The sequence below is a fragment of the Clupea harengus genome, chromosome 12, assembly GCF_900700415.2.
Source record: "Clupea harengus chromosome 12, Ch_v2.0.2, whole genome shotgun sequence".
Taxonomy (NCBI): domain Eukaryota; kingdom Metazoa; phylum Chordata; class Actinopteri; order Clupeiformes; family Clupeidae; genus Clupea; species Clupea harengus.
The window spans coordinates 14,203,102-14,229,073 of NC_045163.1; the positions used below are offsets into that span (position 1 = coordinate 14,203,102).

At 46.1% G+C, this 25,972-nt stretch overlaps 1 protein-coding gene across 3 annotated transcripts in view; it reads left to right on the top strand.

Moving 5' to 3' along the window:
• Positions 1 to 25,972, top strand: part of LOC105889908 (mediator complex subunit 13L) — a 93,341-nt gene that overhangs the window by 30,045 nt on the left and 37,324 nt on the right. For all 3 annotated transcript variants that reach the window (XM_031578305.2, XM_012815845.2, XM_031578306.1), the window contains 2 exons: positions 16,615 to 16,699; positions 19,833 to 19,916. In XM_031578305.2, coding sequence (XP_031434165.1) covers positions 16,615 to 16,699; positions 19,833 to 19,916 — 169 coding nt within the window. The remainder of the gene's footprint in view (positions 1 to 16,614; positions 16,700 to 19,832; positions 19,917 to 25,972) is intronic.

Consider the following 25,972-nt stretch of genomic DNA (forward strand, 5'->3'; position numbering starts at 1 on the left):
CATTCTGATTTCTACCTCGAGCTGCCATTTTGGCTCCAGGTTCAACTTCCTGATAAAATGATCAATATCAGTGACAGCTCATGCTTTTAAACACAGGGAAAGCATAATTGAGCTGATTTTTCCAGCAGCAAAAATACATGGAACTGATTTGATCTGTGTCGGCGGCCAGCTCAACGATTTCCATGATGCCTAGCTAGTTTGAGTTAGCTAGCCAGCATTGCATTCCCATAATGTAAGCTAGGTATGCCATGATACTACTTAGTCCAGCCCCTCTGTGAAATATTCCAATTGTGTGTCCAGGCGTGACGAAATCTCATTAATGAAAAATTACTATCCAATCAACCTGGAGATATTTTCACCTGAACAAATTGAATTCCGAGCCCTCTCATATACTCTGTGTGTCCAAATGATGAGTTCAAAGTTGTCCAATAAATGTTGATCTTTTCTGCATTTAAATGGAGTATACTTCGAGCTGCCATGGGGTTACATTGATGCCCACCGTCAATGTATCCTATGGGCCGTGCTTACACAGTGTATCATGGTCAAGCAAACACAAATCACATGTTCACGTGAAAGCAAAGTAAGCTAAACACGTAAGTTAGGTACAGCAGTCCTGACACAGACTGAACTCCTCTATTCTCAACATGTATTCATTTGAACCAACAGCGATGAGTGATATTGATAAATTAATACATTTTACTGACAAATTTCACACAAAATTATGGGGAAGCTGTGCTTCCCATGCAGTTTTTAAAGCAATTGCCACGGATCAATATCTATTTGAGGCCCTGTCCTTACCAACTCAACAATTTCAACCATGCATAGGTGTGCGTGTGTGAGTAAATGTGTGTGAGTAAATGTGTGTGTGAGTAAATGTGTGTGTGTAAATGTGTGTGTGTGTATGTTTGTACTTCCTTCCCTTCCCCTGTGTCAAGGAAGGCATTGGAGTGGCGCGCTGTGGCCCAGTCGAATCAAAACATGAGAGAAGTGAAATCCAGAGCAGGCCACGAGAGAGGGGAGTTTAAAGAGTCTGCCAGCCCCTCTGTGGCCATATGTAGGGCCAGGGAAGTTCTTCTGGCACCACATGTGTAAAGGAGAACTCTTGGCATGTACTCTGTGCATATACTGTGCTTTACATGTATGCGTGTGTGTGTGTGTGTGTGTGTGTGTGTGTGTGTGTGTGTGTATGTATGTGCAACAGCGTGTAGTCCATCATGTGCCATGGACACTATATCTCTCCCTCTCTCCATCTCTCTCTCTCTCTCTCTCTCTCTCTCTCTCTCTCTCTCTCTCACTGGGATTGCCTCTAAAGGTTCTTGCTTTCAGGAGAAGGGGGTGGGGACCCTTACGGAGGCCTTGAGCTTTCAAAGCCATGACGGTCCATCTTACCTTCTGAACCAGTCCATTAGTGGGCCATGGCAGCTTCCTCCAGAAGCTGTCAGCTTGGTTTGCCTTGGTTTTATTTTGATTTTTGATTGATCTTATTGACCTAAAAAATGGACGTTCTCCAGCAGTTTTTATGAATTTGCTTCATTTTCTTTTGCCTTCTCATTGAATACATTTTCAATATGACATTAGTAAATAAACGTATCTTGTCTCCGATCCAACCAACCACCAGTTTTTTTTTGAGGCACCAACCACGGCGACGGAACCGGAACTATAGTTTGTGCAGTATTTGAATATTATCGTTCCGGAATGTTTTTTCTGTGCCAATAGTACTGTTATTCCCATTCCGTAGCATTAGGGAATATGGTGTTTGTCAGTTGAGAGGGTCTAAAGAACGGTTGCATCCCCGGCTGTGGTGAATCCTAGTGCGGTGCTCAGTTGACACAGGGACAATAGTGCACTGCTTAGTGTGAGCACCTCCAGGGTGCACCGTATACGGCCCAATGGCCTCTTGTCAGTGTGCCTCCATGACACAGCTTAGTCATTGTAGGCCACATGTTTAGTCAGTAACTTTGTAGCATCGTAAATCAATGAGAAGTTACTGACCTTTATCAATTAATTAAAGTGCGGTCAATCCCGAGTCATCTGTTTGAAAGGCATCATAGCTAACTGCTGCACCACCCAATACACCTGAACAATACTATTCGATACTATTAATGAATTATTGAACCAGATCAGTGGTAATAGTGCTATTCCGTACCAATAGTCACTTTGATTTTTTTGAAATATCATATTGAGGTTTCATACTGCGAGAAATCCAAGGAAATGCTTCTTAAATGTCAACCCTTGCCCATCATGAATGGACCCATAGAAAATGTAAAGGTAGTTGAAGGCAATAAAATGCACCTTCAGCCCATCACTGAGTAAGCATGAATGGTTAATGGCTTGGTATAGGTCAGGCAAAGGACGGAAGAGAAAGAGAGAGAGAGAGAGAGAGAAGGAGGGATGGAGAGAGAGAGAGGGAGGCAGTGAAACAAGGCTTAAGTGAATGCTGTTGTTACTTAATCTCTTCTCTATTTTTTTTTTTCACGCCGTCAGTGACAGTCGTTTAGCACATAGTATTTATATAATGCCTCGGCTCTTTGTGTGAGTAAGTGTTAAGTGTTTCTCCCTTTTGAACAGTATTAAATAGAGGACTTTGTTTTGCAGTGCTGTAATGTTGTCATCATTATCAAAGTGGATTAGCGGGGAAATTCATGAACATGTGTTTATTTATTTATAGTTTGTTGCATTGAAATTCTGGTGTAGGCACTGTGTACTGCATTCCCCTTGGAAGTGGGTCATATTAGGATGTGCTCTCTGTTTTGCTCTGTGATGTGTGTGTGTGTGTGTGTGTGTGTGTGTGTGTGTGTGTGTGTGTGTGTGTGTGTGTGTGTGTGTGTGTGTGTGTGTGTGTGTGTGTGAGAGAGAGAGATAGTGTGTGCACTTGGGACAGAGAAGATAAGTGACTGTCAAATTATGTAACTGTGTTGAATAACCCTGTTGGCTTTTCTCTTACCCACACTCTTTTCTGGATTGGCAGGTTTGGCAGAGGCTCCTCTTTCTCTCTCTGTCTCTGTCATTCCCTGGTATTCCCACACTGATCTTTGAGTATATTACATCTACAGTAGGCTAGTGCACCTCCCTGCCTGTGTCTATCTTCTTCCCCTTCTCTCATGCTCACTCACTCACTCACACACTCACTCACACACACACACACACATTCGCACACACTCAAGGTTCGGTAATCTTTATTTGCTGTTTACATTAGCTGTGAATCCCTCCGCAGCCTGGCTGTTGGCTTAGCATGCTAATGCTATAGTAAACACTCCCCAACCTATCAAATATGCCTGCAGGAAACAGGAAGAGAAGAGACACACTGTCTCTCACAATCTGTCACAGAGAAGGAAGACAGCTTGTCTAACCTTGATAAAAATCTATAGTGAGCACTGAGCAGCGCCGAATGGGAGGTGAACCACACAGAGTTTCATTCCTTGTCAGTAGCTAGCAAGTTTGCTAACTGGATGCAACTGTCGCAATTCAGTATAGTGCAAATGGAAGGTAACCTTTGGGTAACCGGGAGCAGGAGCAGCCTTAGGAGGACATGTTGGCTCAGAGGTCTCAGATGGTGGAGCAGTGTGGCATGTCGGGTCAGATTATAAAGTGTACCCTGCCCTGCTGGTTCAAGGGCAGGGCAGTAGCGAGTTTTGCCGCTACATGCGATGCTCTCCATCCACATAGATTAAGATGATGTGCTGTGGCTAATATTGACGCTAGCTATATTAGAGTACCATTGATATTGATGTATGTGCTAAACATGAGTGTAGTAGCCATTAGTAGAGGTGCTTCTGCAGAAGTCCATGCATGCTGTACATCACATGTATGTTATCAGTACATGCAGAGGACCTTGCATTAGGGAAGAACATTAACATACTATATTGACATGTATGATCTCTGCTGTCAAGCCCATTGCACAACCTCATGTAAATATTTACTCTTCTATACTCTTAAGACAGAAAAATATGTGCTTGGTCAGTAGGCACTCACTGGTTATCTAAAGGTTTACTACATTTGTCATGATGTTTGGGCAATTTTAAAGGATAATATTTGGTGAGATTTTATAATATTTGTCTGTTTTGACCACCACTCTTCTATGGGTCTTGGACTACTCCTACAGTGTGGAGTATTTTTGCCTTTGCAGCATGAATTACTGAGGGGCTCCCTCCTTTCTCTTTCTCAGTCTCTGTCTCTCTGTCTTTCACACAAACTCTCTATTTCTATCTGAGAGATGGTAGCTGATGTATGTTTGGGAATGTTGCCACGGGCTTAAACATCCAGTTTCACTCTCGTATGCATGGAATGGGGCTCTTGGCAGCTGTGAATATTGCAGTGTAATGCAACAGCATTAGTCAGGGCAGCAGCAGGATTCAAGTTAAAGGGATGGCATAGGGCGGCGATGGGCCCCTTGCCTTGGGAGCCCCTGTTGGGGCCTCTCATCCCCTCACACTACCTGGCCCTCACAACAGCTCAGTGAATAAACTGTCGGTCCCCAGTGGCCCCCAGGAAAGTTCTGCCAACTTGCCTTTCAGTTTACAGTATTTGACCCACCAGGCCATGCATAGCATATAGGGCTGTACAGGGCTGCGCTCACCCATAGTATTGCAAAACACACTACAAAAACAACCCAAGGCAGAAACAACCCAGAGTAGCCTAAACAAATGACCCTCCCCCAGCTCCCTACCGGACTACATCAGTGTGAGACATTCCCAGGGTGGATTTAAGTGGATGTGTAAAATAAGTGGATGTGCAAAATAAGCTGCTGTTGCTTGGGTTGTAATCTACCTCACATGTAAGTGGCTTTAGATAAGTGCATCATCAGTAAACAGAAAGGTAATGTAAATATAAGGGCTGCATGACGGGGAATGAGCCATAGTTCGGGATGGGAGGTGTGACCTGGTGGACATGGGGGTCTGTGATAAGGACGTTATTTAGGCGCCGTAGGCTGTTTTAAGCCGGAGTGGATGGCTTTAGTACCAGGAGAAAGAAGAATAGGGTAATGTGACTCCCTGTGAGTAGAGAGAGTGAGGGAGAAGGAGAGAGAAAGCAAGGGGAAGAGAGAGACCAATACCAAGAGAGTGAGGGAAGAGATGAAGAGGGAGAGAGCTAGCGTGTGTGAGCAGGCGACAGAGAGAGGGACAGAAAATGAGAGGGAGAAGGAGAGAGAGAGAGAGAGAGAAAGCAGGATGGTTCTCAAGAGCCCTGCCTGACTCACCCAAAGAACTATGCATTGGCCTGTATCTCCCTCTGTCTCTCCCCCTCTCGCTCACTCGACCCATAATTGACTCCAGATTTTGTCCTTTTTCCTCCGCTCCTCTTTTTCCTCCCTGTTCATTCTCTGCTCCCTCCCTCTCTGTCACGGCCCTCCTGCCCTCCCCTCCTCGGCCCGCTGGGTCTCTGTGCCTGTTGTGGGTGGGCTCCTGTTGCTCCCCGTCCGTCTCAGAGGCTTACAGAGCGGAGCACAAGGAGAGACAGAGCGGGTGGGTCGCAGCCTGACCTTTTCACCACCATAGTGGCCAGCAGGCCAACCGTTTAAGGGACCACAACGGCACTCACGATGCCCTTGTGGGAACTGAGTCTTTCTACCTGTCTTGTGAGCATGCTATAGCACAGAGCTCTCCTCTTGCAACAGTTAAGGTAGTTGTGCGTTAGTTTTTATTGGCAGCCATGTGTAGTTCCAAATGTATTCCTCATTGTTTTTGTATGCAAAACAGACAATTTCAACTATTTCTGTCAGACTTGTTGAACAACCTTGGGTGGGGCTTGGAGCATTTCACCTCCTTATGACACTGTAACATAGTTTACCTTTATCTAGCCTTCAGAATACTGTATACATGTTTTTCCCCCCAGAAACTCAGAGGAGGTGCAGGGAATGGGCTGATGTGAAGCTTTATTCCGATAAATCTGGAGGAGGGGAAAGCGATGTTTCCGAGAGGAGGGAGTGGGAGGGAGGGAGGGAGGCAACCAGCTGCTTATTCAGAGAGAGAGGGAGGCAGGCATGCAGCCGTGCCACAGGAATGTCACGGAATGTCAGGGCAATGTCAGGGATGCGTCACGGCAACCGAGACTCCACGAGTGATCGCCCAGGAAACCAGTGGCTGGCAAAGGAGCTGAGCTTCAGTGAGTTCAGCACAGAGGACAGAGACTAACAGGTAGACAGACAGAGTCATTAGGAGGACAGACAGACAGACAGACAGACAGACAGACAGACAGACAGACAGACAGACAGACAGACAGACAGACAGACAGACAGACAGACAGACAGACAGACAGACAGACAGACAGACAGACAGACAGACAGACAGACAGACAGACAGACAGACAGACAGACAGACAGACAGACAGACAAGCGGGCTGGCGGACAGATAAACAAACAAACCTGCGGATAGACAAACAGACGGACTGAGAGAAGGGAAGACACACAAAAAAGCAAGCATGTAGACAGACAGACAGACAGACAGACAGACAGACAGACAGAGGGTCAGACAGACAAGCTGACAGGCCTTTGTTGGTGAAGGGAGAGAGTGATAGTGTTGGGGACACAGGGCTGTGGCTGTTCACTGGTGGAGGTTGAAGAGCAGCAGCAGCAGCAGCAGCAGCAGCAGCAGCAGCAGAGGATCTGGGGGATGTGCCAGAGAGAACAGATGCTGGCGGGAGTGGCTGCATGCCTGTTTCTGTGCAGAGAGAGAGAGAAGAGGAGGGATGGAGGAGAGAGCAAGTAAATGTGCCTGAAGGATGACCTTCAGCCTTTAGCCCTCATCGACCCCCAACCCTCAAAAACGCCTTTCCCCATCCCCACCCTCACACCTCACCTCTCGTCATGTCATGTCACTGCCTTCAGTTGTGTCACAGGCACACAGAGAGTGTGAGCCGGATAAATAGGCTTTGACTCTTTATTACAAAACACCATTTGAAAACCATAGAAAAAAAGCTGAAAAAAAGAACAGTTCATTTCACCTGTTAAAAACATGGTATGGAGACAGGACAAGAAAGATGGAAAATGTGTGGTAAGGCAATATATAGAGTGGGATAGAGAGAGTGTAGGAGAAATAGAGAAATTCAGATAAACGAATATGAAGAGCAGGAGAGATACAAAGATAGTGATAAAGAGATGGAGATGGAAAGTATAGAGAGATAGATAGATAGAGTGTGTGTGTGTGTGTGTGTGTGTGTGTGTGTGTGGAGCCCAGCGCCTGGTCCATGTCAGAACACCCTCCATCCCTTAAGAAGCCGAGTGCAGCGGCTGCGAGATCTCTGTTCTGAGCACGTCATTAATACCAGCCTCCTGACAGCACAGCACACACACAAAAATACACAGAATCTATTCAATTTCAAAGGCTTGTTTGTCAAAGCATGTATAAACACACACACACACATGTAAATATATGTGATAGATAGATATAGATATATATCAAGCTTAATATGTAATGACTGCTTTGGCAATACAAGTACGTATTTGTCAGGCGAATAAAGCAATTTGAATTTGAGATATGTAGAGATCTAGAGATGGATAGCTAGATAGAACACAATAATATTATTAATCATGAAAGTAATCATCTTAATAAAACATTAAATCTCTCTCTCTCTCTTTCACACACACTTTCTTTATCACCCCCCATCTCTCTCTCTCTCTTGGCTCTGTCAGCATCCCCCCCTCCTCTCTCTTCCACTTTGTCTCTATCTCATCCCCTCTTTCTTTCTCTTTCCTCTATCCCTTATCCCTTATAAGAGTGTGTGTGTGTGTGTGTGTGTGTGTGTGTGTGTGTGTGTGTGTGTGTGTGTGTGTCTGTGTGTCTGTGTGTCTGTGTGTGTGTGTGTGTGTGTGTGCCTGAGTCCAGCAGAAAGAGAGAGGGAGGAGGAAAGGTGTAAGCGAACACAGGAGATAGACCCTTGGGGAGAGGGCCTTCGAGCTCAACCATCCACAACACAAGGAGGAGGGCAGTCCCTTCGGAGGGGGGATTGAGGAAGGGGGGGTAGGGGTTTGAGCCCCATTTCCTCACCCCACCCCCACAACTCTTAAATTCCCTGTTAATTCCCGATAGAAATGAAAAAGCAAAGTGGTGGATTTTCGAGGCCAGACGAGATGGGCCGCTGTTGGGCGCATGCCAGTGGCTGCCAGGGCTGCTGCCTTTTTACTCCCTCTCTTTCTCTCTCTCTCTCTCCTGCACCCTCCTCTCTCTCTCTCACTCTCTCTCCCTCTGCTTCTTTCTCTCTGTATTTCTCTCTCATTCAATCACTCTTCTTCCTCCTCCCTCTCTCTCTCCCTCTCCCTCTCCTCTCTTTCTATGTCAGGGGAATGAAGCTGTTTGCTCTGCAGTTGATTGTTTGCTGGTTTAGGCTTTGTGGCTGTTGAGCTGTTGAGCTGTGCGTTTAAGGGCCAACTACTACATCACAGAGGCATGTGTTGGTCTTCCTCTACCTCTGTTCTCCTCTCTCTATCTCCATCTCTCTCTCTCTCTCTCTCTCTGCCCCTCTCTGCCCATCTACTGCACAGTCGGTGAGATCTGGGTGCGATAACTGTCAGCACAAACACAGCTTTTACGGCAAATCAGAGACACTGTGACTCAACGGCGTAAATGCAAGCTAGATTTTTATGGACAGCCAAATACTCTCCAGGTGTCTTAGCAATGTGTATGTGCATTCATGTGTGTGTGTGTGTGTGTGTGTGTGTGTGTGTGTGTGTGTGTACACTTCCTGCCCCCAAAGCTGTCATTTCTACTTAACAGCCCTTGACCATTATTCCCCACCATAGCCTTTGCACGAACCTTGCCTGCAAGTCTACCTCAAGCCCATTTCAGAGCTTCTGCGCAACCTGATATTACAGGTCCCGCAACGGTACGTGAAGAACAGCGGAGGAAAGCCCTCTAAGACGTTATGCAAGACCTCATTGAGTGCGTTACACCTGATTGGTTTAGACATGCTTGGCCTGGTTTTGGCTGGCTGACAAGTCAGTTACAGAGAGAGGGTCTGTCTATGGGGTCTACAAGCGCTCAAACCTCCAGCTCCTCGCTGCCCAGAGAGTAACCGGTGGAGAAGCCATTTCCTGAGAGAGAGAGAGAGAGAGAGAGAGAGAGAGAGAGAGAGAGAGAGAGAGAGAGAGAGAGAGAGAGAGAGAGAGAGAGAGAGAGAGAGAGAGAGAGAGAGAGAGGGAGGAACTGAGGGACTTTCTGTAGAGACGTTACCCCCCAAGGGCTTACCGGAGCCCACCGCACGCCTCGACTCTTTCCACGTCAGCGCATAATTGACTAATTAGCTGGCCAATTAATTAATTGGGTAATTATTGGCCTTGATGGCCCTTGCTGCCTGGTCTTCCGGCGCTTTAATCAGCGGATAGGTTTTTTAAGCTGGAAATCGCCAAAAGTCATCCCGAGAACAGAAATAACTTGTGCCCCATGGCTGCTAATGGAAGTTTCTCCCATTCCACCTCCACTTCCATTCATATTTCTTGTAATGCAGTCATCCTAAAAGCGCCATATTAGAGTCAGTCTCTCCATACATGTGTTACATTTCAGACATGCCACCTATACACGATTTCAGCGACCACGATTTGTGTGTTCTGTCACCTTGTGGCGCCGCCATTACTGTGGTGATAAGTTGTGGTGACTGACAGCAGCACGGGTAGTGTGAATGACAACATTAGGCAGTGGCCCCTAGTTACTGATGGAGGCACCTGGATGGTGATCTTAATTTTTTTACATATTAGTTAGACATTGGTTAACGGCTAGCATAAACATACACGAGTTGCGTTTCTGTTATTATTCTTGATCCACTTTTGGCGAACATCTTGTTCCTCTGCACGCCCAGGGAATCATGTAAAGTGTTTGGTCTCTGGCAGGGTAACGCTTCATGAAATAAAGGCTTGTGTAGTTTGCATTTTTTTTTTTTTTTTTTAAAGTTGCCACTACTGTAGGGGCAGCTGAGCACTACACGGGTTCCTTCCTGGATATCATTGTCAAAAGTAACGTCACATACACACGGGCATATTGTAGGGAGACGCCACCGCAGTAATGGCAACTTATTTACTCCTGGTGTTTCCCCGGACATATATAGCAGCCCCCCCCGCACCCCCAATATCTCCTGTGTTGTGTTCATCATCATTATGGAGTCTTACACACACACACACACACACACACACACACACACACACACAGAGACTTTCAGTCCCACTCATCCCCAAATAGGGAGCCATATTGAGTCTTGCGGTTCCCCGTCAGTGTTTACTAGATGTGTAGTATTAGTGATGTTAACTCTCATAATCCATATGCGTTGAGGCTCAGACATAGGCCCACCCCCCTGCTGTGAGCGGAGCTTCATTACCCTGCCTGTTAATCTGCTCCAATGGCGGCGTCGGCCCATTAGCCAGAGAGCGGGGGTCCTCTGCTGACACGGCCGCCCGTGAGATATGAGCGTGCTCAGTCTGCATCTGCTCGGCCGCGCCCCGCTCATTAATAAACCCCGCCGGCGGCGACTCACAGCCAGCCGTCACCATGCTACGCTACCCCTCAGACTCAAACACCGATCGGCCACGCCTGTGCCGTGCTCTCTCACTGAGTACTGGCCCCTCGACAAGCCACCGTGTAGCTCTGCACCGGCCCTTAAGTACAGCTAACTCCAGTTCCAACGGTACACTATGCTCTACTTGTCTTCAGACAGTAGAGTGGTCTGGCCCCGGACTTTAAACAGTCACCCACCATTATACCATTAAAATAGGGACGAACATTAATCCATCTGTGATCTATACTAACGTCTTGTCTAGTGATTTTCTGAAGTTCAAACAATTCACCAAAACCATCCCCTTGCATGCACCATAATATTAAAACCATCAGTTTGCTTTGTAAGTGCCAGTACCAGCTAAATGTCATGCAAGTCCACCCTACCCCGTATGCCACTCCCACACTTAACCAAGACACATACACACACATCCATACACACATCATAACACACTCTGGAAGGGATTTGGTACTGATCCGGCATGACTCTGGCAAATCAGTGCCAGATCAGAGCCAGAGTCACTCCAGACTCAGTCGCTCAGAAGAGCCGCGGCGCCTGACAAACTCCCCCACCCATCATTCAACCCTGCCAATAGCCAGTCCCTCAATCAGTCACAGGTACAGTGTGCTTTCAACCACATCAGCCAGTGTACACTGCACAGTCCTCCTCAAAATAGCACCTCACTATGCCTCCGTTCACACTCTAGTACATAAAACTGTCACTTTCTGCGCAGTGCTAAATAACACTCTTTAAGAAATGCCAGTCATCTTAACCAAGGCTGCTATTCTGTGTAAGCCCTCATACAGGCAAGTTTGATTTTTAAAAATATACTTTCTCACTTAAAGGTCTTTTAGGATTATCTGTTTTCGTTAGCGAAAGCCGACAAGAATTTGCTCCATGGGATATAAACAAGAAAAACAAACATTCAGTTAAATAAATCAATTAGTCAGTCAATTAATCAATCAATCAAACAATCAAATTAAAACCTCTTCTACGTGATCCAGCTGTTGTGCAGCTGCATAACCAGTAGGTCCCTGGAGGGAAGGTGTGTGTGTGTGTGTGTGTGCAGATTTAAAGAGGTAGACTGCAGTGCTTAAGAATACAATGCTCCTTCTCAACCATCAGTAACAGCACCACCTCACTCCACCACCCCCTCACCCGCAGCTGACTCGCTAGACACCCTTCAGAAAACACGCTGGTTTTAGCACTTGTGTTCACGTGTGTGTGTGTGTGTCTGTGCACATGCGCGTGTGTGGTGAAGTGTCTGTGTGTATGTTGGATGTCGGCTCTGCTCCTGAAGCCACATGGTCAATGGCAGCTTTGTTGTGCGGCCTGTCTGCTCAGAGCTCCCACTAGTGGCGAGAGTGTGCCGATGCAGCTCGGGGCACACAGGGAGGAGCGGAGAGACGAGAGGGGAGGAGGGGAGGAGGAGAGGAGGAGTGCGACCCAATTCCATCACTACTTATTTGTGTTGGGGGGCCGTGCGGCAGCTGATGCTGATCTGGGGTGGGCGGGAGCTGGGAGGGGGGTGTGTGTGTGTGCGCATGCATGTGTGTGTGTAGGAGAGGGAAAGGGTAAGAGTATGTGTGAGTGTGTGTGTTTGTATGTGTGGAGGTGAAGGAAGGGTGTGTGTATGAAATAAACATGTTTGCACAGGGAGGGGTGCCATTGTGTTGCACTTAAGCTACGTTGTTGTCACTGCAGTACATAAACACACACACACACACACACAGTAATAAAGACACTTACAACATAGATTCTCTCTCCTCCAAGTGTGTGCTGACTCCACCGTTTTCCTCCTCCTGTTTATTTATCTTTTTTTTTCTCCATCTGGGTGTCTCTGTGAAAAGTTCAGGCCCAGCGCAGGCCGAGAGCACACAGCCATGTTGCTCACTCAAGCACCCGGTGCCTGGAGAGAATAACTGAAACTAATGTTGCAACTTTCTTCTCTTTCTGACAACTCCTCAACGGTTGAGAGAGAAAACAAGCACTCTGTTGTGGTTAGGTTGGCTCCAGTGTGTGTGTGTGTGTGTGTGTGTGTGTGTTTCTGAAGCGTGTCTCATACTAAGAGCCTTCACACCAGTGTGCCACTAGTGTTTGCTGAAATGAATGAATGAATGAATGAATGAATGGAGTCGTTCTGCCCAACAGACACTCAGGGAAACAGAGAAGCTCCTGAGAGAGAGAGACAGAGAGAGAGAGAGACAGAGAGAGAGAGAGAGAGAGGAGCCTCTTCTGAAGGACAAAACAGATGGCACCTTGGCTAGCCTCAAAGTAGGAAGAGAGAAGAAAACTAGAGAAAGAAAAAAAGAAACATAAACACTTGTAGAAGCATCATCCATCTACAACCAGTTGCTCCCCTAAACCGTCAGTGGCAAAGTTCACGTGAGTCAAGGTTTATTATGCAGCGGACGGCGCTAGCTAGCATCCCCAGGCACTGGAACGGCACAGATGTGTCTGAATGCCAGCTGATTTCCTCTTCCAAGCTAGTTGCTTAGATGCTATTAAGGGCTCTTGCGATAAAAGGGGCTAAGAAAGGAAACGAGTGCAATGAGCTGTGAGATACACTGAGTCTCCCTCTCAAACTCACATTAATTGGATGGTGTTTGACTGATGCAGTGATATGCACTAGATCATCATTTGTCATGGTCTGACTAAGCTGGATGGGTGATGGAAACCGTGTCGTATTATGTTTTTTTTTTTAGGAGTGGGGTGTAAGTGGGTAGTTTTTTACTGTAAGCGGGTCGATCAAGTTGTTTGATTTGTATGTGATATTTTATTCAATGCATTATTGAAGTGTTTGTGTGTGTGTGATTGTGTGTGTATGTGTGTAACTGGTGGGTTGTACGCTGGGAAGATCAGCGATCCCCCCTCTTTCTTGCACTCATTCTATGTATATATGTGTGGTTTTGTCGGCGTGTGTGTGTGTGTGTGTGTGTGTGTGTGTGTGTGTGTGTAAGTCAAGGACCTCGCTATGATGTGTGTGTTGGGGGTGGGGTGAAGGAAATTGATTTGAAGAAGTGAGGAGTGTGTATTTCTGTGTTTACATGCATCTTGATTTGTGTTCTCTCTCTGTGTGTGTGTGTGTGTTCATGCATGCCTGTGAGAGAGAAAATTAGACAGATAGCATAAAGAGAGAATGAGCAAGAGGAACTGAGAGAAAGAATTAGAGAATGAGGGAGAGAATGAGCGACAAAATGGTAGGAATACAATAAGAGAAAGAGAGAGAGTGGGAAAGAGAGAATCAGAGAGAATGTGAGAGAGAGAATGAGAAACAGAGAGAATGAGAGAGGGAGAGAGAGAACTGAGCTGATGAGGAGGGATTTGCTCAGGTCTTGGCATGCAGCTCATGGATCCTGTGCTCTCCCCTGTAGAATATCTGGCTGAAGTTGAGCTTTCTGTCTGAGCCCTGGAGCTAGAAAGAGAGAGAGAGGGAGAGAGAGATGGGAGGGAAGGAGGAGGGAAGGGGTGGGAGTGTTGGAAGCAAAAGAAGAGAGAGGAGAGCGAGAGGAGAAGGGGAGGGAGGGAGGGGGGGCGGGCGGACTGGCGGGTGGACTTGAATGTTGGGGAGCCGTGTTCTCACAGCCAGTGTTGCCATGGTTACAGGGGGAATTCTGGCGACTAAGGAAATTTCATTCACTCCAGTCTGGAAAAAAAGGGAGGGAAATATCAACAAACAAAAAAAATACAGGGGGAGGGAAAGAAACATGCAGTGAAATCCACCTTCTTCGAGAGCTGCACACACTCTTCCTCAGAGCATTTCTCTGCTGTGTGTGTGTGTGTGTGTGTGTGTGTGTGTGTGTGTGTGTGTGTGTGTGTGTGTGTGTGTGTGTGTGTGTGTGTGTGACTCGTGCTCTTTTGCTGTTTTGTTCCCTGCCACCCTGTGAGCAAACAGAACACCCACTCTCCCACAGAACACTCCCCCCTCCAGGTACGGTGCAGAGAACAAAGAGACAAACTGAGGTTGCGCTGCCGTGTTAGCTTAGCGACACTAGCGGTGGGAGCACGCTCTTTCTCTCTCTCTCTCTATCGCTCTCTCTCCACCTCCCTCCTTTTTCCTCTCTCTCATTCTTATTCGTGATCTGTGCTTCACTTTCCCCCCTTGTCCCTGCCTCTCTTTCTCTCTCATACACTCTCTTCTTTTATCTGTTGCCATCTTTCTTCTCTCTCTTTCTCTCACTTTTGCTTTCTTTTCACATGCACTTTTCTCCTCTGTTCCCCTCCATCTCTCTTTTTATCTCTTCTCTTCTTCTACCTTTCTCTCCCCTAATCTCTTCCTCCCTGTCCTTCTCTCTCTCTCTCTCTCTCTCTCTCTCTCTCTGTCTCCCACTCGTTGTGAGAGTGGTACAGTACATTATGTCCAAGCAGGTCACATTCTCAATGGCTGCCGCTGCTTCTGCTTGTGCTGCTGACGAGGCAGAGCTGGCTGTCAGGCTGACGTTTGTGTGTGTGTGTGTGTGTGTGTGTGTGTGTGTGTTGTGGGCACTGGGGCATCTGTGCACAGGGGCCAGAGCTGCACAGCATCACACACACACACGCATACACACACACACGCACACACACACACACACACACACACACACACACACACACACACACACAGAGCTCTCTCACAGCTCGCTCACGCTGCGCCGGCTAAGTGGAGCTGACAGCAGCACAGCAGTAAACACACAAACACACACGGAGAGGGACGCAAGCATGCTAACAAACAGTGGCTCATCCTGCACACACACAAACACACACACACACACACACACATACACACACATACGTGGGGAAGGATGCACACATCCTAACAAACACATCCTCAAGTTACACACACACACACACACACAACACATACACAAAAGGTTGCATGCATGCTGAAGACAACACACTCACCTTACACAGACACACATCAACAGCCCATTCATGCTAACAAACACACAATCATTCTATACAAACACAAACAGGGTGATGTGATGCACGCGTACAAACAAACACATACAGTCAACTTGCACTCATACTTTGCCATGCATAGAATAGCAGACACACACACACACACAACTAATGCAGTAATATACAAAAAGTAACACAAGCAAGAAAACACGCACAAACGCATACACACATGGAGGTACACAATAAAAAGTACTCAGGTGCACATCCTCGCACAGATATATGGAAAGATCCAGATTCATAAAAACACACTGGAACATACACACTCATAAACATAAAAGTTCACACACATGCACCGTCTGACTCTACCCACACGCTCATTCCTTCACTCACTCACTCACTCACTCACTCACTCACTCACTCACTCACTCACTCACTCACTCACTCGCTCTTACAAGGCAAAAAGTGCATACGTTTCTACACATTCTTTCTTTATACACACTCACACACTCCCTCACTATCACAAGCCCCCATGGTAGTCATACATATACACTCTCACTTTTTCTTTACACACATAATCACAAACAGACAGACAAACAGACACCCACACACACACTCACTCTCACAAGCCCCCCCCCTGGTAGCGGCACATGTCATTGGTGACAAAAAGCTTGAGCTGGCAGAGTGTATCATTGTGGCGGGGTGGCTGGCAGGGGTTTGATCTGATAAAGTCTCGTCACTCGACACCTGGCGTACCAGTGCCTGTATTTATGCTCCTCACAGCTCCGCTACACACAGCACTACATGAATCAAGCCTGTGTGTCTATGAGTGTGTGTGTACAGAGTGTGCTGAGTTTATGTGTGTGTGTGTGTGTGTGTGTGTGTGTGTGTGTGTGTGTGTGTGTGTGTATGTCTGTGCTTGTAGGCGTCTCCATTTAGCTTAGTGTGCGTGTGTGTGTGTGTGTGTGTGTGTGTGTGTGTGTGTTTCCATGTGCGTGTTCAAATACGTGTCTGTATTTGTTGCGCTGTCAGAGATGTGAGCTGACTCTTTTACCCATTTGAGAAGTGTACACATGGACACAGTGTACTCAGTTTTTAAAGCTTTTTGCAGGATGTGTGTGTACCCAAGTGTGTGTGTGTGTGTGTTTGAGAGATAGAAACAACGACAAAGAAAAAGATGAATGTTAATAAGCCTTCAGATAGCACGTAATAATCTTCACAACCCTCTAAAATTATATTTGCTTCTTTTTCTGTTTCTTCTTCCAGTTGCTGAGGAGGGCCTCTGGGAATGTGGGCTTTCATACGAGTGCAGGACGCTCCTCTTCAAAGCCATTCACAACCTGCTGGAGAGGTACAGTCCAGTGTCACCTCATACACCTGAAACACTTTTCACACTTCTTTTCACAATTTAAAAACTATCCCACAATTTCACTGAATCATTCCTTATCATCGCCTGCTTGAGGCACTGAAGTTGGAGCACCTTTAAAGACTTGAGCATATTTCAAGTTTTAAACATTCAAATCAGGGAATCCTACAGAATGTCAGAAGTTAACTGTTTGGACCTGGAGGTGTTAACTCTAAATCTATCCTGTCAGAGAGACTTTAAAGGAATTTAAGTAAGTTATAGTCATCTTAATGGACAAAAATGAGTGGATAAAGGCAGAATTAAGATATTACCATCAAAATAAAAAACTTAAGCTTGTTACTACTTACAACTACACTTCCCCTCACTCAAACAGATCATGTTGCTCTGACTTTCATCTTTGCCAGCCTCATATATATATATATCTCATCATTGAAAATAAAATAAAACTCATAACACAGTGCCAGTCAAAATCAGATTTAATCAAACACAGTACAGGGTGCACATCACAGCACGGTCCATCTCTCTTTCTATCACTTCTCTTCTTCTACCTTTCTCTCCCCTAATCTCTTCTTCCCTGTCCTTAAATACTTGAGCATATTTCAAGTTTCAAACATTCAAATCAGGGAATCCTACAGAATGTCAGAAGCTAACTGTTTGGACCTGGAGGTTTTAACTCTAAATCTATCATGTCAGAGAGACTTTAAAGGAATTAAGTAAGTTATCAAAAACACTACAGGGTGCACATCACAGCACAGTCCATCTCATTATGCACAACTAGGTATGTGTCGTAGTTTACAGCACAGTTGACTGGAGATCCCTGTTGGTATTTGTTTAAGTTGTGCCTACAACCCTCGTAGCTGTTCTATATTTAATATGATCTCATGTTATTTACTAAAGTACACATTTACAAGTACCTTTACAACAAATATTTCTCATCCTAAGCTTTCTGTTTTAATTCAAAACAGTGTTGTTATTGTAAACTGAAGCTAAAACTAAGATGAAAACTAATGGTTTTGAGACATTTTCCTAAAGTGAAATAAAAAGTAAAACTAAGCAAACAAACAAACTAAAACTAAACCAAACTAATCATGATTGTTAAAAAACAAATAAAAAGAAATCAGAAAAGACAACAATTAATTGTTGTTATCGTTTCAAGATGGCGGGCGTCGTATCCATTCAAGGCGGCAAGTGCCACACTCCCATAATTCCGTGTACTGTATAGTGTGTAGCTATAGCCGACAACCTTACAACATAGCATGTCATGACCGACACTCACTGACTAATAGAGGTGAAGAAGTCAGATATGTCAGACAGGAAACGTGTGAGTCCTGTACGGGACTGTTTTGAATTTAATATTGAAAGTGATACAAGCGAATACCTGATAAATTCAGTTATTCAGAGTTATCATTGACAGGAATACACATTATCCATCAAAAATGATTTATGTTTAAGGTGCAGTCTGCAATTCTAATCCCATAAACATTTTGTCAAATTCAGCTCATTGCTCCTCACAGTTCTGTGTTTGCACTCTTGTGTTCGTACACAGTCCTGGCTTGTAAATGTGATACAAGCATAGTGGCTCAGACTGAGCTAAGAACAATCCCATCCAATCAAGGAGCTTGGAAGGGAGAGGTGTTTTGATTGGCTGTTGAGCACAGAAATCAACAACATTTCACAAGACCAAAACACGGACTGCATCTTTAATAGGCATTCAGTCTTAAACAAATGTATTCACACGGGCTGCAAAGGGCACTCTTTATGAAGGGGGTTGGGGTGTACTGTGGCAAACTTTGATATGCCCTCCACAGAAAAAGGAAATTAATTATTGTCAGACTTGTTTTCATTGGAATAACGGATATAGTCAATCTTAAAAAACGCTATAAAATAAACATTTTGAGGATCTCAGGAAATATAGACTCTCTTTTTATTATGTATGACTGGAGCTGCATGTCATGAGTTATTTACGTTAACTCTCCCGTACGCTGTAATACGTAGACCCACACATGTTGTATTCCGTAGGTCTGCTTCATTTCGATATTCAGTGTTTTGCTGCATTTTTGCTTCTAATATCAGTTGCACTCATATGTTGTAAATTACTCATTAATTAACTAATACGGCCATGCGACCATTAAAACAGCTGACATGTAGAGTTAAGGTGCTGCACAGACACAAAAAAACTGATTGCGAAGCCTGCATCGATGCAGCCTCGCTCAGGCACGCTGATGGAGGGCCTTATAACCCACTTCCACTCCCCGCTAATTGGTTTGGGTGGCACTTTTATGTGGCCGAGTGCAAGTGTGTAGGGAGAGGGTGCAGGGGCTGGTTTGGAAAAGGCCCCCTCTCTATCACCTGTGCCAAACATAGGACGACCTGTGACGCCTATGAGACACTTTTGATCACCTGCAGACTTTTCTGTCTTCACGGATTAACACAGAAAAACCACACTTCCCACGTACCCCCTGGAGCCATGTTAAATACCCTCAGCTCTCGGCGAAGGAGCTGTTGACTCCTTACAATCTTCACCTGTCACAGTGTTTGCCTTTAAATGCCACACACATCTGATAAGGGATGATTTATGCTCGTGTGACTCATGACAGGAGCTATTTTAAGACTGGATTGTTATTGAAAGCCTGTGTAAAACCTATTGATTTTGAGTTGCCAAATCACTTCATAGCGGCCATTAATTAAGCATGATCACAAACGCAAACCTTTTTATCTTTCAAAGGGGTTACCAAGCAAGCTATTTTGAGTTGCTGAATTATTTCATAGCTGTTCATTAGCTGCTCAGAAACACAGATCTTTTATCTTTCAAAGGCTCCACAAGCAACCTATACCTTGATTCATAGACAATGTGACCTTTAAATGCCAAAAGATTTGGATGAAGGTTAAATAAACCTAAATTGTACTCATTTTCCTTCAGATCACGCAGATAAAAGTGAAATATACTTTTACCATCTTAAATCCACCTCTGTGTCAGTCAGTTACATCAGATCTCTCTCTTTATCCAAAGCACTCTCCCTCTTCGTGAAGAGTGTAATATATCTTTTGTCTTGTTTCTTTCTTTTTTTTTTAAGCTGTGTGGCTTTTCTGTATGTGACGTGATGTTTGTATGTGACAGGTGTCTGCTGGATAAGGACTTTGTGCGCATTGGGAAGTGGTTTGTGAAGCCCCATGAACTGGATGAAAAGGCCCTAGGCAGCAGGTAAGTCATCCTTCCCCTCTCTCTGTCTGTCTTTCCTTCACCGGTGGGAAAGGGTTACACAGTGTGTTCACACCGTCCCAATTCCCCTCGCACAGCGGTGTCTGAGTGCCAGCTTCCAGCCACCACCAGGGAGTGAGGCAGTGAGACTCCCTCTGTGTGTGTGTGTGTGTGTGTGTGTGTGTGTGTGTGTGTGTGTGTGTGTGTGTGTGTGTGTGTGTGAGAGAGAGAGGGTATGTGTGTCTGGATGTGTGTGGCTGATTGAAAATCAATGTGTGTCTTTATAAGTCTGTGTATGGCAGTGTGTTTCAGTGAGTGTGAGTATGCTTGGATCTTTGTGTCTGTTATTTTGTATGTGTGTGAGAGAAAGAGTCAGAGTGCCAGGCTGTGTGTGTGTGTGTGTGTGTGTGTGTGTGTGTGTGTGTGTGTGTGAGAGAGTGTGTGTGTGTGAGTGTATGAGTGTGTGTGATGCGTTCCCTCATGAGTAACTGCAGTGTCTCCAGAGTCCCTTTTGAGATGTGAACCTGCGACGCACGCCAGACTTCACATGGTGTCACCAGGTGGGAGACCAGGTCCCCAGGTGATGAGGGTGACAGTGTGTGAGACCTGCTCTGTGTGTGTGTGTGTGTGTGTGTGAAAGAGAGCGAGAGAGAGAGAGTGTGAGACCTGCTCTGTGTGTGTGTGTGTGTGTGTGTGTGTGTGTGAGAGAGGGAGAGAGAGAGGGAGAGAGTGTGTGAGACCTGCTCTGTGTGTGTGTGTGTGTGTGTGTGTGTGTGTGTGTGTGTGTGTGTGAGAGAGAGCGAGCGAGCGAGAGACAGACAGAGAGGGAGAGAGTGTGTGAGCAAGAGAGCAATAGAGAGCGATGGAGAGAGAAAAAAGGGATGCCTCTTTGTATGTGTCCGTGACCGAGAGGGGGGTGGTCAGGGAAAGGGAGAGATATAGAGAAACAGTCAGTGAGATAGAGGTAGAGATATAGGGAGATAGAGTCAGGGAGAGAGAAGGAGAGCGAGTGAAGAGAGGGTGGCATTTGCAAGTTGTAGTGTCTGTGTGTTAAAAAAAAAAGTGTGCGAAAGGGGTGTGGATCTAAATAGTCGCGTGAGTGTGAGTGACAGACAGTGAGAAAAATAAAGGGAAAGAGATAAAGTGAGACAGACAGAGTGTGTGTGTGAAAGAGAGAGAGCGAGAGAGAGAGAGAGAGAGAGAGAGAGAAAAAAAGAGTGAAAGCGCTAGGGAGAGAGAGGGCAGTCACAGGAGAGATGGTGTCACCCTGTGTGCCTCTTGATTGGATGTGTGGTGTGAAGTGTTTTTCTGTAGTGTGGTGTGGAGAGGGGCCCTCCCTGAGCTCATTCATAAAATAGAATGCAGCGAGGTTTACAATCGCAGGAATGCTGCCCCCAAGACCAGGAAGAGCGGATGAATAAACAAATATGACAGGAATACCGCTTATACCGATATATATATAATAAGACACATACTCACACACACACATGTGTAATGCACAGATTCACGTTTGAGGCAGACTCCCCAAAATTGTTAAAAATGTCTCTATACCTGAACCGATGGACATTAGTGTGTACAAAGTGTTTTGTGTTCCTGAGTGCACAAAAGCATTTAGATCAGCCTGTGTATATGTGTTTGTGAGTGCGTGCGTGCGTGCGTGCGTGCGCGTGTGTGTGTGTGTGTGTGTGTGTGTGTGTGTGTGTGTTTATACCAGCAGCTCATTGTGAGGAAATCACAGCTCATCTCCTCAAGAATGGGGGGTGTCACACTGCTGTCAGCTCCTCTATCCTTCTTCCTCATATCTGTTTTTTTCTCTTCTCTTTTTTTTTTCTTCTTCTACCACCCCTCTGTTCCTCTTGTAAAACACTAATTGAGCTCAATGCTTGGGTGCTAATGTATTCACCCATTTAGTTGATTTCCCCTGGATTTTGACAATATTGTTAAAAAGAACGCAAAGAGTAACTGAACTGAAAGAGGAAGGATGGGAGAGAGACATAGAGGGCGAGAGAAGGAGAGAGAGAGAGAGAAAGAGAGAAAGAGAGAGAGAGAGAGAGAGAGAGAGAGAGAGAGATAAGTGATAATGAAACAAAGAGGAGCAATGCCACTCCTAATGTTACAAGTGGCAAGTTTAGTGGCAAAGCCTCTTGAGTAGGAAGAGGAGGAATGACAGAGGTGTCCTGACACTTGTGTGTGTGTGCGTGTGTGTGTGTGTGGACAGAATCAGTGCATAGGTGGCTATATTTTTGCAGTTGAGTATTTCTGCATCTGAGTGGGCGTATTGAAATGTATACAGAAAGGTGTTTTGTGTTTGTGTGGGTGTTTGTTTGTGTGTGTGTGTACTAGTGATTGGTGGGAACTAGGGGGAGATGGGGACTTTATTGCTATAAGGATGCTCCAAATGCAGTTATCTGCTGTGGACACAGGCAGTACATGAGAGGGGCTTGTAGAGTTTGACCCCCCTTGACTCCTCCTTAGAACAATAAGCATCAGACTATATCTCTGGAGAGATAGGGGGTGGGGTGGGGCTGTAGAGTGTGGTGTGTGTGTGTGTGTGTGTGTGTGTGAGAGTACACGTGAGTGTGTGAGTACATGTATGTGTATGTATGTATATATATATGTGTGTGTGTGTGTGTGTGTGTGTGTGTGTGTGTGTGTTTGTTTTTTCTGCATAAGAACATGCATGTGTGGATGTGAGCGTCTGTGTGTGTGTGCTGCTGGAGCAAAGGGGGGGGGGGGGGGGGCGTTCCATGAATGCTGAGATTTGGAGAGCTCCCCTGCTGTGCTCACAGGGGGGGACAAGGACATGAAGTGGGGGGGGGTGATCCAGACATGGAGGGTGTGTGTGTGTGTGTGCACGCGCATGTGTCTCTCTGTGTGTGTTATGTTGCCCACTAAGACCAAAAAACCAGATGAACCACAAGTTTAAAGCACACTTCAGTTTTGGCTAAAGAAGAACAAATTAGATTATTAGACTAAAAAGAAGCATCGAGGGGAGGAGAAAAAAGAAGGGAGGAGAGAAGAGGAGGAGACGAGAGAAAGAGAGGAAGGGAGAGGAGGAGAAGAGAGGAGGGGGGAGGAGAAGAGAGGAGGGGAGCAGTCTGTGGTAAAGCCCACCTGATCATGCCCCAGTTTGACAGCTTTGTCTGAACACACTGTCAGCTTCTGCACCTCCCGCCGAGTCAGCCAGAGAGCTGTGGAGTAAATTATTGAACAGGCTGCTCTCAGGGGGGAGGGAGGGAGGAGAGAGCGAGAGGGGGGCGGGGTAGAAGGAGAGAGAGATGGGGACAGGGGGGGAGAGAGGGAGAGACGGAAAGATGGAGAGAGAGTAGAGGAGAGGGACTGAGTGAAGGGAGGGAGAGAATGATGGAAATAGAAGGAATGGGAGGGTGAGACAGAGAAAGAGAGCAGGTGGAATGAAGGGGTGCACACTGTGTCATTCCTTAACATAGAAATACACACACACACCTTCACACTGCAGTGATGGACACAAATAGCATTGCACACAAAGCAAGATATGTACAAGAACTGCCACAACTGCATATAATGTAATGACCACTAAAACACACACACACACACACACACACACACACACACACACACACACACACACACACACACACACACACACACACACACACACAGAGAGACTCACACGCATGCAAACACAGCCGCATGCACATACAAAGACAAAGCTTTTGTGTGGTCAGATATCTGACCTGGTGCACACACTATCTAACCAGAGTAATCACACACACACACACACACACACACACACACACACACACACACACACACACACACGCACACACACACACGCACATTCCCCTCTCTCTCCCTCTGCCTTTTCTTTGTGCCAGCTCTTAGAATAAAACACTTCCCTCCCTCACCTGTTGAGGGCAGCAATGAGTCCCACTCACCCCCCAGCCCCCACCCGACCCCCTGATGTTCCCCACATCCCCATTATCCTACCACCACCCGCACCCCTTCCCCCCCGTCTCTGTGCGTGCCAGGCGGTAGTCTCGAGTGCCCCTCGGGCATGTTGGGGAGGAACGGCACACGGCTCTGTGTGGAAACGCACCCTGATCTCTCCACACTCTCTCTCTCTCTCTCTCTCTCTGACTCGACTCGCCATCCTTTCTTTGTGTCTGCAAGGGAGATGAAGAAAAGAAATGAGCGAGAGAGAGAGAGAGAGAGAGAGAGAGAGAGAGAGAGTGTATGGTGGATTGGGAGTGGATTGCATCAGAAAGAGAGAAAGAGAGGAAAAGAGAGAGTGGGAGAGAACTACATAAAGGAAGAGATGGAGAGAAGAGCTGGAAAGAGAGAGAGAAAAAGAGGGAAAAATGGAAATAGGGAGAGGAAAAAAGAGAGAGAGGAAGAGAAAGCGACAGAGAGAGAGAGAGAAAGAGAGAGAGAGAGAGAGAGAGAGTCTCTCTCTGAGGCGTTGAGGGTTTAGTAAATGAAGTATCACCATGAGAATGACGAGACTGTGTTGATAACCTTGCTGCTCCGAGCAACCCCCAAAAACCACACACACACACACACACACACTCTCTCACACTCACACATTGTGCCAACTAAAGCACATGCCTTTAACAAGCAGCTCAAGCTGATATGCCATTAGCTTGTGCTTCAATGCGCTGTGATTGAAGTAATGTGCCCCTGTGAAGGAATTCAGACAATTTCTGTTTCCTCACAGTAGACAAAGATTCCACAAAATCATAGGATGTGTGTTTGAGTGTGTGTGTGTGTGTGTCTGTGTGTCTGTGTGTGTGTGTGTCTGTGTGTGTGTGTGGGCATGCCTCATATTAAACTAGAGTGTGCATATTTGTAAATTACGTCTTGCTTATTGTGCTGTGTAAGCATGGGCGTGTTCCTGCTGCACAGCGTGAAAGGTCCATGTGTAGCATGTGTGTGTGATTGTGTGTGTGTGTGTGAATGTGTGTGTGAATATACTGCTTATATTTACCCTGGTTTCATGTTTAGTGGGAAACGTGAATGTGTGTTTATATATGTGCGTGTGTGTGTGTGTGTGTGTGTGTGTGTGTGTGTGTGTGTCTGGACAGTCTCCTTTGCCTGTGCACGAGTGAGCGAGAGGGAGCCGAATGACATTGAGACATTAGGCGTCTCCTTGGCAACGGACACTGGGTGTCAGGCTACATCATGGGGTCACCGTGCAGCTACTTCAGGAAAAGTAAATAAATAAATAAATAAAAGATAACTGATTGAAACACTGATTGAAGGAGAGTCAGGAAAAACCACCCAGCGACTCAGCCTCACATATTTACATAACGTATTTCATATATTTAAATGCTGACTCTACAACAGCTTAATGGCCTCCCTTCCCTATGTTTATAATTTCTGTGTAAATTATACTACTGACTCCAGATCAGTTTTCAGAGGCAGATAGATTATATAGGTATTTCGTAGTTGGTTGAGTTAATAGAGAGGTCTATTGAGGTCCCTAAGAGTTCTGTGCTTTCTCACAGGACATTTTACACATCCCCTCTCTGTTGTTGGGGGTGGCCTTTTGTTTTGGAGAGGAGAGGGATAGGAGAGGAGAGGAGAAGGGATAGGAAAGGCACAGTGTTTGTAGTGGCTGGCTGCAAATAGGTATTTGAAATACTTGGGTCAGACTTTTTTTTGGTCACTATGTGTGCGCGTGTGTATTAGTTTGCAAGTATGTGTGTGTGTCTGTGAGTGAGTGAGTGAGAGAGAGTCAGTCTCGGTGTGTGTTGTGAAGTGGGATGATCGCGTTCGGCAAAAAGTTAACGCTCCTCTCCTCTCCTCTCCTCTCCTCTCCTACTTGTCTCTTGTCTGGGGATAAGGCCTTGTCATCGTCATGGGCAACACCGCTGTTGACTGTTGGCGTGTGTGTGTGTTGTGTGTGTGTGGGGGGGCTCTTTGAGAAAGGAGAATCGCTCCGACTGGGTGACACAAGTCATTCATGCCTCTGTGGCCACTGTCTGCCCCCGCCCCCCTCCTGCTGTGCACTCCACTTCATTGTGAGTCTGTCAAGTCATTCAGTCACCACTCGTCCGCTGAGGATGAAGAAGATGGGC